This window comes from Oncorhynchus tshawytscha, linkage group LG05, assembly GCF_018296145.1.
Source record: "Oncorhynchus tshawytscha isolate Ot180627B linkage group LG05, Otsh_v2.0, whole genome shotgun sequence".
Lineage (NCBI taxonomy): Eukaryota > Metazoa > Chordata > Actinopteri > Salmoniformes > Salmonidae > Oncorhynchus > Oncorhynchus tshawytscha.
The window spans coordinates 39,939,506-39,959,945 of NC_056433.1; the positions used below are offsets into that span (position 1 = coordinate 39,939,506).

The 20,440-nt window shown below is 44.3% G+C and overlaps 1 protein-coding gene across 1 annotated transcript in view; it reads left to right on the top strand.

Moving 5' to 3' along the window:
* The window catches only part of usta (uronyl 2-sulfotransferase a), a 138,733-nt gene that overhangs the window by 98,395 nt on the left and 19,898 nt on the right, over window positions 1–20,440 (top strand). Inside the window, exons 2-3 of the mRNA XM_024400323.2 lie at window positions 4,601–4,644; window positions 19,889–20,044. Of these exons, the coding sequence (XP_024256091.1) occupies window positions 4,601–4,644; window positions 19,889–20,044 (200 nt within the window). The remainder of the gene's footprint in view (window positions 1–4,600; window positions 4,645–19,888; window positions 20,045–20,440) is intronic.

Genomic DNA, 20,440 nt, shown 5'->3' on the forward strand with positions numbered 1-20,440 from the left:
CTCAGTTACACCAGCTGTGTCAGTACGAATGGGCCAAAATTCACCCAACTTATTGTGGGAAGCTTGTGGAAAGCAACCCGAAACGTTAGACCTAAGTTAAACAATTACAAAGGCAATACTAATTGAGTGTATGTAAACTTCTGACCCACTGGGAATGTGATGATAGAAATTAAAGCTAAAATAAATAATTATCTCTACGATTATTCTGACATTTCACATTCTTAAAAAAAAGGGTGATCCTAACTGACCTAAGACATGGAATTTTTACTAGGATTAAATGTCAGGAATTGTGAAACACTGAGTTTAAATGTATTTTGCTAAGGTGTATTTAAACTTCCGACTTCAACTACACATACATACAGTATATACACACCGGACTCAACGTCAACGGTGAAGTGGCAACTCCGGGATGCTGGCCTTCTAGGCAGAGTTCCAACAAAAATGCCATATCTTAGACTGGCCAATAAAAATAAAAGATTAAGATTGGGAAAATAACAGACACTGGACAGAGGAACTCTGCCTAGAAGGCCAGCATCCCGGAGTCGCAACTTCACTGTTGAGACTGGTGTTTTGCGGGTGCTATTTAATGAAGCTGCCAGTTGAGGACTTGTGAAGCGTATGTTTCTCAAAGTAGACACTCCTGTCGACTTGTCCTCTTCATCTTCCTCTCCCACTCTTCTTTCCATTCTGGTTAGAGCCGGTTTGAGCTGTTCTGTGAAGGGAGTAGTACACAGCATTATATGAGATCTTTGTCTGAGATTAAATAGCTCCGCACTGGCAGATACTATATAAATGGGCTGTATAGTGGTTCCTCCTTTAAAAGTTACCCAGCGTCACAGCTTCATTGCTCCAGACCACCACAAGGAGGAGTTAGAGCACTCATTATGCATTTGGGTGCCAAGGTTTTTATGTAACCAATCATATCGAGTGGTTCCAATGATGAATTTTGACGCGAGCCACCCTTGCCTTTGTGACGTTCTTCAACAAAGATGGCTAACAAAACATTATGGTGGAACCAGACGTAAGTTGTTATAACGTCATAACGAGTCAAGCCAAAAATGTACAATTGAGAGGAATTTATTAGTTAATGTAGAGACAAACAAATTCAAATTCGACACAAACCTTCTAATAGGTATGTAATGACACATTATATAAACTCTTTATAGTGTTTTATTTACATTTTAGAGGCGATAAGGTGATAAGTTGGACAGATCGAGTGAAAAAAAGCAATTTTTCCACAGACATCTCTCCTTCTCATTATCACGCATTAGTTTCGCTTCCCCACCCGCCATTTTTAAAAAGACCCGACGGGGTCATTGCTTGAATTATGCAGAAACGGGCAGCATTTAGGTCATGTAATTGATCATGTTGGAAAGGGGAGAAATTGAGCTTTACAATGGTATTGACATTACAGTTGATCTGTAAGGATTACGTTTTTGGGGGGCTAAAATAAGGGCAATTGCACGGACCAAGGTGATGTACGAGTTTGCATGAGTTTATGTTAGTGTTAGGAGAATGAATTTGTAATTCGTATTGTTTAATGTTTTAGGGACTCCTGAGAAAACCAGCAAACCAGGCTGTTGTCTTGTGAAACAGTAGATGTAAAGAATCTAACTAGCTAAAGCATTTACTGCAAATTGAATTTACATTTGTGTAAGCTTGCCTTGAAATGCAGCTGAAGTAACATAGCTAGCTAACTATTTAACTGTATGCCTATGGATGTGTAGCTAGCTACAGTATGTAGCCAATCTATGTATGGACCCTAAAACGTTAGGTTCTGAACTAATATTCATACCAATCTATGAACCTCAGCTATCATAGTTGTTGTATCAACTTCAAGTCTGAATGGTATTAATGAAGCCTATGGATAGAGTAGAATATAATAACTTTATTGTGCCAAGGATGCAAGTCCTATATACAGTAGTTATTACCATGCATGAGATTCCCACATTGTAGCCTGTACATGTACTCTTAGCAACTAAAGGTGCGGTTCAGGTGTGAATCTCTGAGACATTATTTTTCAGTCATATCAAACTCCATTATTTGAATGATGCTGTGTCTGCATGTATGTATTGCAATTATACACTTCAACAGTGTTTACCACTCCTGCTCCTGGGACATCAATGATTACACATTGTGACTATGCAATAGACTAGAAACATGATTGATTTGTAATTCATATATAGAAAAAAAACAATGCATATCTAACTCCCTTCATCTGCATTAATCTGAGGACACAGGATAGTATTTCAATGAGATAATTTCATCCAGTGGAGAATGTGAAACGCTTTATCGAAAGAAGTTCATTATCCAGTTGTTATAAATACATAAATGCATTATAATTATGATAATTGTAATATTATAAATATGAGTTCAATCTGTACTTCAATGCACATACGTTGTGCATTATAAAACAAGGAAAAAAGACAAGGTGGGGAGAGAAGTGTTGAAGACAGAAAGAGAAAGAGGTAAGAACAGCGGCAGACAGCATATGATTCATGAATTACAGTGCTACCCTAATATTCTCTCAGTTCATCACAATTGCAGTGTCTCCTAACCAGCCTTGGGCCCCCAGTTGGATCGAAAGTTATCTTAAGAGCGGGTGAGGTGGCGATGACGGGACTGGCTTCCTCTCTCACATGAAAACATACCTGCAGACGAGAGACAGATGGATAGAGAGAGAGCATGATTAAGCCTTGTTTTTTTTATTCTAACACGGTCAGTCATCATTATCATCAGGAGGTTAAATGCAAAACTGACCTTGGATCATTAACTCTGGGACTATTACATCTCTGTCTGTATTTCAACGTAAAGCATCTCTTTAATAATACTTCCTGTTGACCCGACCAAGTGACATCTCACCTATGATCATGCTGTGCCCTCTGTGTCAGCCAGTTCAGATGCGGGAGGGGTTCACCAAAACAGCTGAAATAACCTAGAGGATTTAGGGAGAAAGGGGAGAGGGATAAAATGAAGAAGAGAGACTGTTTGTGTGTGTGGTCTCACCTGGTGTCCACACTAAGTGGCTACAGAATACTTTATGCTGAAAAACAGACACGAGGACATACAATAGAAGATAATGTCAATAGAAGATGCTGTATGTGACACAGACACCTATCGGAGTGTACCTGAAACATTTAAATATAGAGGGCTATGTGTCTCACCACTTGGTTATTGCAAGGCTAACCCCCAGGGAAATCATGACGTTACCTTCTATTTCTACCTTGCACGTTATGTTGGCTGACAATTTGTTAGCTACGCTGTCCTTACAAACCACATAGAATATCATTATAGCAGTATGTACTGGTATGTTAGCTAGCTACCTAATGTTAGTAGTTATACATCAAACTTGCCAGTATATTAACTATAGGCTAACTATCCAACGTTTAATGACTTGATTATTCCCGTCATTTTGAGCTTAGCTAAATGGTATAGCCGTTGTGCTTTCTCAATGGACATTCGGGTGCTTTCGTTAATTCGCTCTGGATATCTGTATGCTGGACAATAGAACGAGTCAAAATTCACCCAAGGCTGAAAAATGGCTTAAGAACGTTGACTAAACTGGAATACTAGCACGAGCCCATAGCAAATGAATGGAATCGAATGTTCGCAGAGCCTGTTTTGACTGGAATGCTTAGAATTCTATAAAAATGTATCCCTTTTTATTTTACCACTACAATCTGTTCGTTGGATGAAACTGGAAAAAAACAACTTGTGTAGAAAGTTAACATCCGCACCTTGATGGTGTCAACTGTGCTTATGTCTACGTAATAAAAAAAGTAGGGAAAAAATAAAAACCTCGGACTATTTCTGGTCTTGCGATCGATTACAATGGTACCTGTGTAACAGTTTTGCTTCCGTCCCTCTCCTCGCCCCTACCTGGACTCAAACTGGGACGCTCTGCACACACATAGACAACAGCCACCGTCGAAGCACCGTTAGCTTGGGTGCTTGACTGCCGTCGTAAGGCCAGAATGCTCAAATCAACCCTACTCCTTGGTCCGAATGTCCAGTGTGCGCTCAGAGAGCGAAACGTCTGAATTTACAAACTAACAATTTTTCTCTGAATGGAAACACCATATGAATCAAATGAAATAAGCCATATACTATTACAAAAAAGGTTTTAAATTATCTGGTAATGCCAATACGGAATACTAGCAAATGCTTCTCAAATATGAACTCTGCTGGTCAAACTAGCAATAACTTGCAGTAACAGAAATGGCTGAGAATTAAATGACTTGCCACAGAAGGCTGCAGCAGCACGCAGGGTGTGCTGCAGTATGACGCAACTTTTAAAGGAGGAACCACTGTAACTCGCTCATGACAACATTCCCACACTTTATGTGGATGTGAAGGCTGCTCTGTTTTTCTTAGAGGGATCGTGACGGACCGTTTTTTTTCTAGTTGGCTCTTGAAGATTGTTGTGGCTGGATATAGATTTTTATTACACCTGTGGTCTGCCTGTCTGTCTGACATTTATTAAGTACTTTGGTCACTCTTGACTTGAGTTCACTAGCCTGTGAATCTGTGCTGCCAGTGGATTTGCCATAATATGACTGTTGGATATTATCACATTCTACATATACCTGTTTCTTCACAGGAGAGTCCACGTATCTCGATGACCACGGACCCCCAGCTCCCAGGGTAAGACCCTTAATACAGCAGTCCCTCTTTACTTTTCATCACTCCATCTTTCTATACCTCACACTTCATCTTATCCATGCTCTCCACCCTCTTTCTCTTCCCACTCTCCTTGTTTCTTTCCTCCATCTCTCTCTGATGTGCTGCCCTGTGTGTGTGCCAGTCCAGTCCACGCAAGGGTGAGGTCTATGTGTGAACTCACTCTAAATACCAAATACTGACAGACACACAGACATACACACATACACACTGGGGCCTTGTGTCTGGCCAGCTGCATCGGTCTGCCTCTATCTCATCTTCTATTTCTTCTCACCCTTTCTATTTCTATCTTTTCTTTTTCAACATTTACCCACAGTTTCTTTCATCCACTAGTTTCACCCTTCTACCTACCACCTGTCTATATCATTTTCTCTTTGATCCACCTCTCTTTCATCCTCTTTTTCCTGTCTCACATTCCCCCTTCTCTCTTTCTGTGCGGTGACAGATTTATCAATCCAACTCACAAATTGGATAAGTACAGTGTCGTGTTTGTTGGTGGGAGACACATTTCTGTGTTCGTGAACATGTCTAGGCTAGCTATTTTTGGCGATGTGTTCAGAGTTTATCTGGTGTGTGTGTGTGTGTGTGTGTGTGTGCTTGTGTGTGAGGAGAGGTCTGGCTACGTGTCTGTTTGGAGCTGACCTAAAGGTCTGACTGTTTTGATTAATCCTGGCAACATCTAGCCCAAGTTTATATGTTATTATGTTGACTTGGAGAGGTATGTTGTAGTGTTGGCCACTAACCCAGCCTAACTTTGAGAAAATACCATGGCTTGTACTTTACCTATCTGAGCAGGGGCTGGCGTGAACTGTGGCGTAACTCTCTGGACTGTGGTGATCAGAAGCGCTGAGATGGGCCAGTAGTGTTTCCTGACCACTTGACCAAGAAACTCTGAGTTACATGGTCACATGGACAGGAATAACTGTGGATGAGAGAACTGGTGGCTGGCTCATATCAACCTTGCTTTTGTACTGCTAGGATTTAACAGAGAGGCTGTTGGCCATCTGGAAAGGCTGACTGGTCAGGATAAGCCAAAGGCAGCCAGGAACAGCTTGTCTGTTTCCTAAGTCATAATGATGAATCCAAACTATTTGTTTACCAAAGAACACGGACACAGTAGCACTGCAATCTGTTAAATCACTGACCAGTGGGATTATAATGGAGAGAAAGGACTGATAGACTACTACTGTAAAGCCCTGTGCTCTTGTGTGGGCTATACTGGCTGGTACTGTATTACTAATTATACTTGTGGTTAACCCCCTCTTTTTCTTCCCTCCTTTCAGCTCAAAGTTTATCAGCTAGCTACCATTAGCAACCACATCAGATGGTTTATTCTGGGGTGGCTAAGCCCCTAGTTTTCCCTACCCTCTGTGACGGTAACATTGCTATTAGCCATGTCTGTCATTATGTCATCCTCTCAGACAGTGATGGTAATGCTATGTTAGCAGCTAACGCTACGTGAGATGTGTCATCCTCTAATTTGCCCCTTAAACTGCAGTTGTTTGGCTATTTCTGACAGAGGCTTAGTTAAGTATACCTTAACTGGTTATTGCAAAGCATGTTCTTAATGCAGGGAATTTCTGTTTTGAAGGTTTTTGAAAAGTGTAAAAAGGGCTAAACTTAAATAAAAGCAAAAGCCCTAAAACTATAAGGTTTAGTTAGTTACATGTAAGGAAACACGCAACATATGCAAGTCTCTCGTGTTTTGTGACACATTTCCCTGAAATTGGCTGTTTGGATTCATGGCATGCACACGTATGAACTTAGCCCTGTATCTTTGGGCCTGACCAAGACGAAAAACCCAAAATAACAAGTAGCGACTGTTTCCTGTTTCTTAACATATTTTATTCCCCATTGGACAGTATTGCAATAGTTTGCTTGTGCACTTTTTTATTGTCTCAAATGTTCTCTGATGTCCAATTAACCATGTAGCTCAGTGAATCCGCTCCACTCTGGGTAGGAAGGGAGAGAAGAGAGATAATCAGGCAGACAGCGCGTTAACAACAGGAAGTACTCCAGCATGTCCTGCCTGAGACATCGACATGCAGAGCAGCCAGGGATGAGAATCTCTGTGCCATCAGTGATGTAAACGCAGCACAGCCACGCTAACTCAAAACAGAAGTACTGTACACTATTCCCATGGTAGGCTGAGTTACAGGCCTGGCACTGTTTGTTTCTAGGAACTACAGTAAGTGTGTGTCAGGAAGTAGTGTGTGTGTGTGTGTGTGTGTGTGTGTGTGTGTGTGTGTGTGTGTGTGTGTGTGTGTGTGTGTGTGTGTGTGTGTGTGTGTGTGTGTGTGTGTGTACAGTATGTGCTTAGTCACAGTCTGCTTGCTATTAATCTTTATTCATAGATTGTTTCTCAGCCATAAATACAATAACAGTTCTACCCCAGGGAGTCCAGACAGCTCTGCTCAACATGAGAATGTTCAAAAACAATGACAAAATGCATTCTTACATAAGTCGTTGTCAATAAAACATCACAATAAGGAGCAAAGCGTTAGATTTGCCTGCTGAGAGGCAAGGAGAACCCCAGCGCAGCTAAAACCATTGACAACTGCGTGCCGTTTAAGGGATTGTTAAAGAGCATAGTCAGAACAACAAATATCCAATTATTCCATGCAAAACAATTGCACAAATCATCATGCTTCATGCTTCATGCAGCATGCTTTTTATGATCAGTAAACATCAATTGATCATGTCATTTCAGATGCGTGAGGGTAGCGATATATCAATATTGGCCACCATTAATTGGATATTTGAGTGATATAAAAGCGAACTATACCTGACAAGTATGAATGATTTATTTCAATTTCCCATCCTTTGTGGGCTCTGCCTGTCAAGCAGCAGAAGGACGCATTTGCCGTTGTACTGTTAGTGTTTCCTTTGCAAGTTACCGGTATAAACTTTGTACAGTTGGTAAACAGTGGTAAGTAGCCCTAATGTACTTATAGATTACCTGGAGCCAGTGGGTTTGGCGACGAATATGTAGCGAGGGCCAGCCAATGAGAGCATCAGTGACAAAATGGATGTCACTGTGATAGATTGCATCTGGTTTGCTGAGTAGCTTGTTGGAGGCTATTTGTAAATGACATCGCCGAAGTCAAGGATTGGTAGGATAGTCAGTTTTACAAGGGTATGTTTGGCAGCATGAGTGAAGGAGGCTTTGCTGCAAAATAGGTAGCCGATTCTATATTTAATTTTGGATTGTAGATGCTTAATGTGAGTCTGGATGGAGAGTTTATGGTCTAACCAGACACCTAGGTATTTGTAGTTGTCCACATATTCTAAGTCAGAACCGTCCAGAGTAGTGATACTTGTCGGTCAGGTGGGTAGCAAATCCGTTGAAGAGCATGCATTTAGTTTTACTAGCATTTAAAAGCAGTTGGAGGCCACGGAAGGAGTGTTATATGGCATTGAAGCTCGTTTGGAGGTTTAGTAACACAGTGACCAAAGAAGGGCCAGAAGTATACAGAATGGTGTCGTCTGTGTAGAGGTGGATCAAAAAATATCACCAATAGCAGGAGCGACATCATTGATATATACAGAGAAAAGAGTTGGGCTGAGAATTGAACCCTGTGGCACCCCCATAAAGACTGCGAGAGGTCCAGACAACAGGCCCCCCCGATTTGACACACTGAACTCTATCAGAGAAGTAGTTGGTGAACCAGGCGAGGCAGTCATTTGAGAAACAAAGGCTAATGAGTCTGCCAGTAAGAATGCGGTGATTGACAGAGTTGAAAGCCTTGGCCAGTTCGACTAATACAGCTGCACTGAATTGTCTCTTATCAATGGCGGTTATGATATCGTTTAGGACCTTGAGCATAGTTGAAGTGTACCCATGACCAGCTTGGGAACCAAATTGCATTGTGGAGAAGGTATGGTGGGATTCGAAATGGTTGGTGATCTGTTTGTTATCTTGGCTTTCGAAGATTTTAGAAAGGCAGGGTAGGATGGATATAGGTCTATAACAGTTTGGGTCTAGAGTGTCTCCCCTTTGAAGAGTGGGATGACTGCGGCAGCTTTCAAATCTTTGAGGGATCTCAGGCGATACAAAAGAGGGGAGAACAGACTAGTAATAGGGGTTGCAAAAGAATTTGGCGGATAATTCTAGAAAGAAGGGTCCAGGTTGTATACCTTAGCTATCTGGATTTGGGTGAAGGAGAAGCGGAAGGGGGCTTGGGCAAGTTGCAGCAGTGGTTGCAGAGCTGTTGGTAGGGGTAGCCAGGTGGAAAGCATGGCCAGCCGTAGAAAAATGCTTATTGAAATGATCGTAGATTTATTGCCGGTGACAGTATTTCCTATCCTCAGTGCAGTGGGCAGCTGGGAGGAGGTGCTGTTATTCTCCATGGACTTTACAGTGTCACAAAACTTTTTCAAATTAGTGCTACGGGATGCAAATTTCGAATTTGAAAAAGCTAGACTTAGCTTTCCTAACTGACTGTGTATATTGGTTCCTGACCTCCCTGAAAAGTTGCATATCGCGGGGGCTATTCGATGCTGATGCAGAACGCCATGGGATGTTTTTGTGCTGGTCAAGGGCAGTCAAGTCTGGGGTGAACCAAGGGCTATATCTGTTCTTAGTTCTACATTTTATTAATGGGGCATGCTTATTTAAGATGGTGAGGAAAGCACTTTTAAAAGAGCAACTAGGCATCCTCTACTGATGAGATGAGGTGTTTTAGGGAACACTGAAGTGTTTTAGGGAGCGTTTGACAGTGATGAGGGGTGGTCGCATTACGGACGCAGGCAATGAGGCAGTGATTCTGGTTGAAAACAGCAGAGGTGTATTTAGAGGGCAAGTTGGTCAGGACGATATCAAAGAGGGTGCCCATGGTTACAGATTTAGGGTTTTACCTGGTAGGTTCCTTGATGATTTGTGTGAGATTGAGGGCATCCATCTTAGATTGTAGGACTGCCGGGGTGTTACGCATTTCCCAGTTTAGGTCACCTAACAGTATGAACTCTGTAGATAGATGGGGGGGCGATCAATTCACATATGGTGCCCAGGGCACAGCTGGAGGGGGTGTCTATTACAAGCGGCAACTGTAAAAGACTTGTATCTGGAAAGGTGGATTTATAAAAGTAGAAGCTCAAATTGTTTGGGCACAGACCTGGATAGTATGACAGAACTCTGCAGGCTAAAGCTGCCCCATTTGGCAGTTCCATCTTGTTGGAAAATGTTGTATTTGGGGATGGAAGTGTAGGACATAGGCTGTAGGTGTAGGTTGGTGGAGTGTGCTTAAGCAGTGAATAATACAAACTTAGGGAGGAGGCTTCTAATATTAATATGCATGAAACCAAGGGTTTTACAGTTACTGAAGTCAACAAATGAGAGTGCCTGGTAAATGGTAATGATGCTGGGGGCTGCAGGGCCTGGGTTAACATCTACATCACAAGAGGAACAGAGGAGGAGTAGGATAAGGGTACTGCTAAAGGCTATCAGAACTGGTCATCTAGTGTGTTCAGAACAGAGTGTAAAGGAGCAGATTTCTGGCTGTGGAAGAATAGATTCAAGGCATAATGTACAGACAAGGGTATGGTAGGATGTGAGTACAGTGGAGGTAAACCTAGGCATTGAGTGACAATGAGAGGTTTTGTGTCTAGAGGCACCAGTTAAGCCAGGTGAGGTCACTGCATGTGTCGGGGAGTGCAACAAAAAGGGCTAAGCCATATTGGCTCTACAGTGAAATAAGACAATAATCGCTAACCAAAACATCAATAGCAAGGCATATTGACATTAGGGAGAGGCATGTGTAGCCGAGTGATCATAGGGTCCAATGAGTAGCAATAGATGAGTCAGGGAGCCGATTCAGTAGTCGCTACTACAGTAGGCGAGCTGGAGACACAGCGATTCAGACAGTTAGCGTGCCGGGGCTAGCAGATGGGCCTCCGGCGACATCGCAATGGATGAGCCTGTTGAAACCACCTTGGGCGATTATGTCGGCAGACCAGTCGTGATGGATTGTCGGGGCTCCGTGTCAGCAGTAAATTGTCCAAGCCAAGTGGCAAAAGAGGTATTATAGCCTAAGAATTGGCTGGTGGACCTCTTTGTCTAGCCGGGAGATGGGCTTAGCTCGAGGCTAGCTCAAGGCTAACTGGTGCTTGCATCGGGACAGAGATGTTAGCTGGGAGTAGCCACTCAGCTAACTAGCTGCTCCTTTCCGTTGTATAGGTTCAGAGCTTGCAGTGGGAATTCGAAGATGTGGTAGAGAAAAAGCAGTCCGATATCACTCTGTGCAGACTGGCAGGTATTGACCAAGCTGAGGCTTGCTGGTGTCCGAGTTAACGGTGAAGACCGCTAGCAGTGGCTAACTGACTACTAGCTAGTAGCTAGTTAGCTGGCTAGCTCCTGTTGGGGTTTCCGGTTCTAAAGTATAAAAATAGCAGATCCATACCACATTGGGTGAGGTGAGTTGCAGGAGAGTATATTCAGTCCGTAGATGGTAAGTGAGATTAAAATATATACGAAAAAACAAGGAAAGAAACGATATGGGACAGGACAAGACAAAACACACGTCCGACTGCTACACAATCTTGGAACATATGTGGCTACATTGATTGATGGACCATGTCAAAATTGGCTAGCTAGATAATAACATCAACATCTGACCTACCAGCTCGATTCGATTGAAATTGTGTTTTTCACACTGGGTAAAAAGTAGAGACTCCGAGAAAATAATATATTATACACTACAGTTGAGGAACAATGGGGAAGTAATTCTGCTTTGAACGTTGATAAACTTGTAACCTCACTTTTGAGAAAATGGCCCTTGAATCTTTTGGTAAACCTACTAGAGAGCCCTTCTTTGTCTACACCCATTCAGCATCGTTCACACTCTCTTAAGAGGTTAAGATGGCACCGAAGAGGATGGCTGATGTTTTACATGCTCCTAAACAACTGTGCTATTTTGTTCGTAATGTTTTGCAACATAATGTTGCGGCTACCGTCTTTTATGACTGAAAAGAGCTTCTGGAAATTAGAACAGCGATTACTCAGCTTTTTCCTTTAACGAGTCAGATGAGAAGGATATACTGCTCTCCCAGGAACAGGCCCAATCCCCGTCATTTGCGTGAAGAAAAGGAGGACGCAGATCGGGCTGCCTTCTGAGAATCCGAAGGCAAGCGAGTAAACTCCCACTGCCATCCATTCAACTTGTTAACATGCAATCATTGGAAAATAAAAATTGATGACCTACCATTACCCTATCAATGGGACATTAAGAACTGTAATATCTTACATTTCACAGAGTCGTGGCTGAACGACGAAACAGATAGAGTTGGCGGGATTTTCCGTGCACCGGCAGAACAGAGAAGCTACGTCTGGTAAGACGAGGGGTTTGGGTGTGTGTCTTTTTGTCAATAACATCTGGTGCACGATGACTAATATTAAAGAAGTATTGAGGTATTGCTCGCCTGAGGTAAAGTACCTCAGACGAGGTACTTTAGTGTAGACCACACTATCTACCAAGAGAGATCTCATCTATATTATTCGTAGCCATCTATTTCCCACCACAAACCGATGCTGGCACTAAGACCGCACTCATCCAACTCTATAAGGCCATAAGCAAATAAGAAAATGCTCATCCAGAAGCGGCGCTCTTGGTGGCAGGGGACATTAATGCAGGCAAACTTAAATCAGTTTTACCAGCATGTCACATGTGCAACCAGAGGGGAAAAAAACACGAGACCACCTTTACTCCACACACAGAGATGCATACAAAGCTCTCCCCCACCCTCCATTTGGCAAATCGGACCATAATTCTAAACTCCTGATTCCTGCTTACAAGCAAAAACTAAAGCAGGCAGTACCAGTGACTTGCTCAATACGGAAGTGGTCAGATGATGCGGATGCTACAGGACTGTTTTGCTAGCACAGACTTGAATATGTCCGGAACACTTTTTTACCCGTATACATGGAGGGACGCTTCTCCCTCTGTCACAGATGCCATGGTTGCCCTTAGTTTGAAGATGTAATCTGGACAGAGGTGTTTTATATAACAGCCTTCTTCTGTGTGTAATCTTTGACTCTCTCTGCATATTTGCAATATTTGCAAAACCTGACATTTCTCAATCTCCTTAGCTATCATATTCTAATTCCACTGATTTCAAAACTCAGATGATCTTATTTTTTTTACGCGTTAGAAAGTATTACCTACACATACTGACCAGCTCATGTTATAGACAGAAGCGTGCTACATGGCAGACCAATCCAAACTCATCTCTCGGCATGTCCAGCCAAGCCATGATCTCAGTCAATCATGGCTAGCAGGAACGTCCCTGTCTTTTTCTCTGTGGCTAAACCAACTAGGCTCGTAATTTGAACACTTTTATTCTTATTTACAAGTTTTTTAGGGCACATGAAAGTTCACGTTCCAGAAGACATTTCTGCCAATAAACACGTGATGATAAAATAAAAAAAGTTTGTGTGTAGTTCTGACTATGCTCAAGAGGGGGTTATTAAAACCAAATAGTTAATATTTATTTAATAATCCCTTGAACACGGCACCTACACTAGATGGCCAGAATTATGTGAACACCCCTTCAAATTAGTTCGATTTGGCTATTTCAGCCAAACCCATTGCTGACATGTGTAGACAAACATTGGCAGTAGAATGAACTGAAGACCTCAGTGACTTTCCACGTGACACTGTCATAGGCTGCCACCTTTCCAACAAGTCATTTCACCAAATTTCTGCCCTGCTAGAGCTGACCCGGTCAACTGTAAGTGCTTTTATTGTGAAGTGGAAACATCTTGGAGCAACCATGGTTCAGCCAAGAAGTGGTAGGCCACCCCAGCACTCGGAGGTCCCGTTCTGTGAGCTTAAGTGCGTAGAGTGTAAAAAATGTTTGTCTGTCCTCAGTTGCAACACTCACTACCACGTTACAAACTGCCTCTGGAAGCAATCTCAGCTAAATAACATAACTACCTTATTTACATACTGTAAGTATTCAGACCTTTTGCTATGAGACTCAAAATTGAGCTCAGGTGCATCCTGTTTCCATTGATCATCCTTGAGATGTTTCTACAACTTGATTGGAGTCCACTTGTGGTAAATTCAATTGATTGGACATGATTTGGAAAGGCACACACCAGTTTATATACTGTAAGGTCCCACAGTTGACAGTGCACGTCAGAGCAAAAACCAAACCATGAGGTCGATGAAGTTGTCCGTAGAGCACCGAGACAGGATTTTGTCGAGGCACAGATCTGGGGAAGGGTACCAAACAATGTCTGCATCATTGAAGGTCCCCAACAACACAGTGTCTTCCATCATTCTTAAATGGAAGAAGTTTGGAACCACCAAGACTATTCCTAGATCTGGCAGCCCTGCCAAACTGAGCAATCAGGTAAGAAGGTCCTTGGTAAGGCACGTCACCAAGAACCTGACAGTCATTCTGACAGAGCTCCAGAGTTCCTCTGTGGAGATGGGAGAACCTTGCAGAAGGACAACATCTCCGCAGCACTCCACCAAGCAGATCAGGCCTTCATTGTAGAGTGGCCAGACGGAAGCCACATGACAGCCCGCTTGGGGTTTGACAAAAGGCACATAAAGGACTATTAGACCATGAGAAACAAGATTATCTGGTCTGATAAAACCAAGATTGAACTATTTGGCCTGAATGCCAAGAGTAATGTCTGGAGGAAACCAGGCACCTCTGATCACCCGGCCAACACCATCCCTACTGTGAAGCATGGTGGTGGCAGCATTATGCTGTGGGGATGTTTTTCAGTGGCAAGGATTTGGAGACTAGTCAGAATCAAGGGAATGATGAATGGAGCAAAGTACAGAGAGATCCTTGATGAAAACTTGCTCCAGAGTGCTCAGGACCTCAGACTGGGGTGAAGGTTAACCTTCCAACAGGACAACGACCCTAAGCACACAGACAAGACAAAGCAGGAGTGGCTTTGGGACAAGTTTCTTGAATGTCCTTGAGTGGCCCAGCCAGAGCCAGGACTTGAACATTACTGGAGAGACCTGAAAATAGCTGTGCAGCGACGCTCCCCAGCCCGACCTGACAGAGCTTGACAGGGTGTGCAGGGAAGAATGGGAGAAACTCCCCAAATACCGGTGTGCCAAGCTTGTAGCGTCACACCCAAGAAGACTTGAGGCTGTAATCGCTGCCGAAGGTGCTTCAACAAAGTACTGAGTAAAGGGTCTGAATATTTTTGTATACATTTTCCCAAAATTCTAAAAACCTGTTTTCGCTTTGTCAATATGCAGTATTGTGTGTAGATTAATGAGGGGGGAAAACAATTTTAGAATAAGGCTGTAACGTAACAAAATGTGTGAAAGTGAAGTCTAAATCATTTCCGAATTGCACTGTACTTCCATACATTTTTTCAACTTGTTCCGGGGTAACTTCAGACGAGTCTTGTGGAGTGTCCTTGAGCAAAACAGAAAACACCATTGTGTTCGTGATAGTCTCATCTTTCCATAGAGGAGTCATAATATTTTAGGCCAAATCGCTCAGAAGCTACAGGTAATTTTGTAAGAAGACCGATTTTCGGGATGTGTCATGGTCTGACAAATATCGCTCTAGCTGTCACCTTTCACCGCAGATGCGGTGGATGCGACGTATCCAATGCAAAATAACAGATGGCTCTAGCTTAAACTGACAGGTTTGTATTATGCTAATTATATATCTGCGGAGTGCGGTGTTCAACCTTATGGGGAGCAACTTACGATTAGTGCAGTCATCTTAAGATAGCTAGGTGAGACAAGATATCACAATCTTATCAAGTACATTTTCTCTCAAAGTATTTATCAGCAGTTAAGATACTCTTAAAAGAGGTAGGGGGCCTCCTGAGTTGCGCAGTGGTCGAAGACCCTGCATTGCTGTTGCTAGCTGTGCCACTAGAGATCATGGTTTGAGTCCAGGCCGTGAGACCCATGGGGTGCTGCACAATTGGATACCAAGAAATTGGGGAGAAAAATGGGGTAAAAGTGTGTTTTAAATTCGGAAGATGGGAGGGACTCAACTGTCCTGACTTGTTCCACCATTGGGGTGCCAGGTGAGCTTGTGCCACCATTGGGGTGCCAGGTAAGCTTGTGCCACCATTGGGGTGCCAGGTGAGCTTGTGCCACCATTGGGGTGCCAGGTGAGCTTGTTCCACCATTGGGGTGCCAGGTGTGCTTGTGCCACCATTGGGGTGCCAGGTGAGCTTGTGCCGCCATTGGAGTGCCAGGTGAGCTTGTGCCACCATTGGGGTGCCAGGAGAGCTTGTTCCACCATTGGGGTGCCAGGTGAGCTTGTGCCACCATTGGGGTGCCAGGTGTGCTTGTGCCACCATTGGGGTGCCAGGTGAGCTTGTGCCACCATTGGAGTGCCAGGTGAGCTTGTTCCACCATTGGGGTGCCAGGTGAGCTTGTGCCACCATTGGGGTGCCAGGTGAGCTTGTTCCACCATTGGGGTGCCAGGTGAGCTTGTGCCACCATTGGGGTGCCAGGTGAGCTTGTGCCACCATTGGGGTGCCAGGTGAGCTTGTGCCACCATTGGGGTGCCAGGACAGTAGTGCTTTGACTGGAATGAGCAGGAGCTGCGATCCCATAGGAGGGAGGGCAAGAGACTAGAAGTGGCGGAACGGAATGCTCGGGTTGGCATGTAGGGTTTGAGCATAAGCCTGAAGGTAAGGAGGTGTAGTTCCCCATGCTGCTCCGTAGGCAAGCACCAGGGTCTTGAAGATGATGCGAGCTAAGACTGAAAGCCAGTGGAGTGTGCCAAGGAGCTGGGTGACATGGGAGAATTTATGAAGGTTGAACACCAGGAGGGCTGCTGCATTCTGAATAAATTGCAGGGATTTTCAGTAGTCTAAACGGGAGATGACAAGTACCTGGATTAGACATGCTAGGGTGTTGTAGAGCATGAACCTGCAGTAGCGAGTCACTGCTTTGATGTTTGCAGGGTGTTGTTCAGGGTCATTCCAAGGTTGTTTGCACTCTGGGAGGGGGACACCGTGGAGTTGTCAACCGTGATGCAGTGGTCTTGGAGCAGGCAGGCCTTCCCTGGCAGAAAAGCAGCACCCTTCTGTCAGGTTGAGCTTGAGGTGGTAGGCCGGCATCCAAGCTGAGATGTCTGCCAGGCACACAGAGATGCGTGTCGCAACCTAGGTGTTAGAAGGGGGGAAGGAGAAGAGTAGTTGAGTGCCATCCGCATAGCAATGATAGAGACCATGTGAGGATGTGACGGAGCCGAGTGACTGTGTAAAGAGAAACGGGCCTAGAACCGAGCCCTGGGGGACACCAGTAGTGAGAGCATATGGTACAGACACACCACATGGTTGGAGTGATCTGCCAGATAGGTTCCAATCCAGGAGTGTGCAGAGCCTGAGATGCCCATCCCTGAGAGGGTGGAGAGGAGGATCTGATGGTTCACGTTGTTTTAAGGCAGCGGATAGGTTTAGGAGGATTAGAACAGAGGAGAGTGTTGGCTTTGGCAGAGTTGAGAGCCTCTGTGACAGAGGAGAGCGATCTCAGTTAAGTGAGCCGGCCTTGAAGCCTGACTGGTTAGGGTCAAGAAGATCTTTCGAAGAGCGATAACGAGAGATGGCCAGAGACAGCACACTCAAATTCTTTGGAAAGAAAAGAAAGGGATATCGGTCTGTAGTTTGACATTCTTGAGGAGTGAGCTTCTCTGTTCAACTTGACAGATGCAGCCAGTGGTCAGGGATGAGTTGGATACAGAGGAAGAAAAGTAGAGAGAGGGAGTGGAAGGATGATAGGTCCTTTGGACATTTCCGTTTAGCTGACTACGGCGAGTCACTCAGCCACAGAGCGTGAGGGGAAGGTCAAGCCGGCCAGGAGGAAAGGGGACAGAGAGAGTCAAATGATGCGGAAATGGAGGAGAGTAGGGTCGAAGAAGCAGAGTTAGGAGACAGGTTTGAAAAGGATTTATCAGAGAGAGGCTTGAAGAGTAGAGAGTAGTAGGAGAGAGAGTGAAAATCGCAACTTATGGGTAGGGCTGAGTGGTGATGCGTTGAGATTAGTAGGGGAACAACCTCTAGAGAAGATGAGGTCAAGGGTATTGCCTGCCTTGTGCGTGGGAGGTGACTGGGAAAGGATGAGGTGAAAATAAAAAAGGTGGAAAGAGCTTATTAAAGCATTGGGAGGTTGAAGTACAATGAGCCATCGTCAAGAAATTTGATTATTAAGGTGTCAAGCTCATTGAGTAACTTTAAAGGCACCTGGTGGGCGATAGATGACAATGTTAAACTTGAGTGGACAGGTGACAGAGACAGCATGGAATTCAAATGACATTAAAAAAATATCCTTAATTATATCTACACTTAGGAGAAATGAGTAGCCCTGTGCCTCCACCGTGACAACCAGATGCTCTCGGACTATGAGAGAACACGTTGTCAGATGAAGAAAAAGCAGCTGGAGTAGCGACGTTCTCTGGGGTGATCCATGTCTCCATCAAGGCCAAAAAGTCTGGGGACTGAAGGGCAGCATGGGCTGAGATGACCTTGGCGTTCTTGACAGGATGGGTTGCTTTTTTTCCTTTCGGGAAACAGGGTGCACATTGCTCCCTCTCTCCCTCTTTTAGGGTGGGTAATCTCAGTAGGTTTGACCTCATTCTTCAGGGGCCCTTGCGCAAATGTTACGATGGCCCTCAGGAGTCTGGGGTGAGTCAAATGAGTGTACACTGCAAAACTTGTCGTCCTCACGTACGTGTACACGCACAGAATTCTCTTTCTTTGTGTTTTTTTCTCAGAGATGCTGAAGATTTAGTCAACCTTCTGCTATCCGACGGAATCAAGTGAGAATTGCTTGTGTCAGCTGTGTCTATATGTTTGAGTGTATGTGTTAAAGCATTGCATGTGGAGTCCACACTACATGACCAAAAGTATGTGCTTGTCGAACATCTTGTTCCAAAATCATGGACATTGATATGGAGTTGGTCAACCCTTTGCTACTATAACAGCCTCCACTCTTCTGGAAAGGCTTTCCACTAGACGTTGGAACATTGCTGCGTGGACTTTATTCCATTCAGCCACAAGAGTATTAGTGAGGTTGGGCAATGATTTTCGGCGATTAGGTCCGGATCGCAGTTGGCGTTCCAATTCATCCCAAATGTGTTCGATGGGGTTGAGTTCAGGGCTCTGTGCAGGCCGGTCAAGTTGTTCCACGTCGATCTCGACAAACCATTTCTGTATGGACCTCGCTTTGTGCACGGGGGCATTGTCATGATGAATCAGGAAAGGTCCTTCCCAAAACTGTTTCCACAACGTTGGAAGCGCAGAATCGTCTATAATGCCATTGTATGCTGTAGAGTTAAGATTTCCCTTCACTGGAACTAAGGGGCCTAACCTGAACCATTATTCCTACTCCACCAAGCTTTACAGTTGGCACTATACATCCGCCGAACCCATATTCGTCCGTTGGACTGCCAGATGGTGAAGCGTGATTCATCACTCCAGAGAACATGTTTCCACTGCTCCAGAGTCCATTGGCTGCAAGCTTTACACCCCTCCAGTCGACGCTTGGCATTGCGCATGGTGATCTTAGGCTTGTGTGCGGTTGCCATGGAAATCTAATTAATGAAGCTCTCAGGCGAACAGTTCTTGTGCTGAGCGAGTGTCGCAGCCGAGGACAGACAATTTTTACACGCTTTGCGCTTCAGCACTCGGCGGTCATGTTCTGTGAGTTTGTGTGGCCTACCTAGACATTTCCACTTCACAATAACCGCACTTACTGATGACCGGGGCATACATTTGATGAACTGACTTGTTGGAAAGGTGGCATCCTATGACGTGCCATGTTGAAAGTCACTGAGCTCTTCAGGAAGGCCATTCCACAGCCAATGTTTGTCTATGGAGATTGCATGGATGTGTGCTCAATTTTATACACCTGCCAGCAATGGGTGTGGCTGAAATAGCTGAATCCACTAATTTGAAGGGGTGTCAACATACTGTTGTGTATATATATAGTGTATCTGCAGAATTGCAGGGCATCGGGGGTTGAGTGAGAACAGCCCATGGGAAGTCAGAGAGGAAGAACAGAGTGACAGTTGAGGGAAATGAGGGGTCCAATCCCAATGTCAGTGTATTTACATTTTCTTACCTGGTGTCATGTTTAAGCTGCACCTAACATTATTCTTAACCTTATCTTTACAATCAGTGGTATAGATGAACTAATTGTTATTTGATTATAAAGTTGTTTAATCTCCTCACTCAGCAGTGTGTTTTCTTGTGTTCCCCTTGCAGGTTCTGCCGTTCCCCAGTCAGGTGGTGTATAACCGCGTGGGGAAGTGTGGCAGCAGGACAGTGGTCATCCTACTGAGGTTGCTGGCAGAGAGACATCAGTTCAACCTTGTCTCCTCAGACATCCACAACAAGACACGCCTCACCAAACATGAACAGGTAAGACGGGGGTGGGGAGAGAGATATGGGTGGAGGAGGTGTATGTTAGTGATGCACGGGTCAGGTGTTTGTAGCAACCGCCCAACTATATGTGATAGAGTGAAAATCTGAGGCCCGCACCCGACCCTAACCCACAAATCTAGAATATGCCCTGTACAGTTCCCTTTTTTTCTTCAACATCTATTGAACAACACAGAGAAGTGGGGAGGGTTGCCTTGTTGTTTGATGACTGGAAGGAGCCACAATACCTTTATGCCTTTATTGAGTGATGTTCTAATGCTACCACTTTAAGCTGTTGTACAGCAGGCTACTGTATTGTCCATCCGTTTTTTAAATGAACAGGCTAAAGGGATGGGGATGTCTTTTCATGATTTCTGAGAGCATCTTAAGGACATC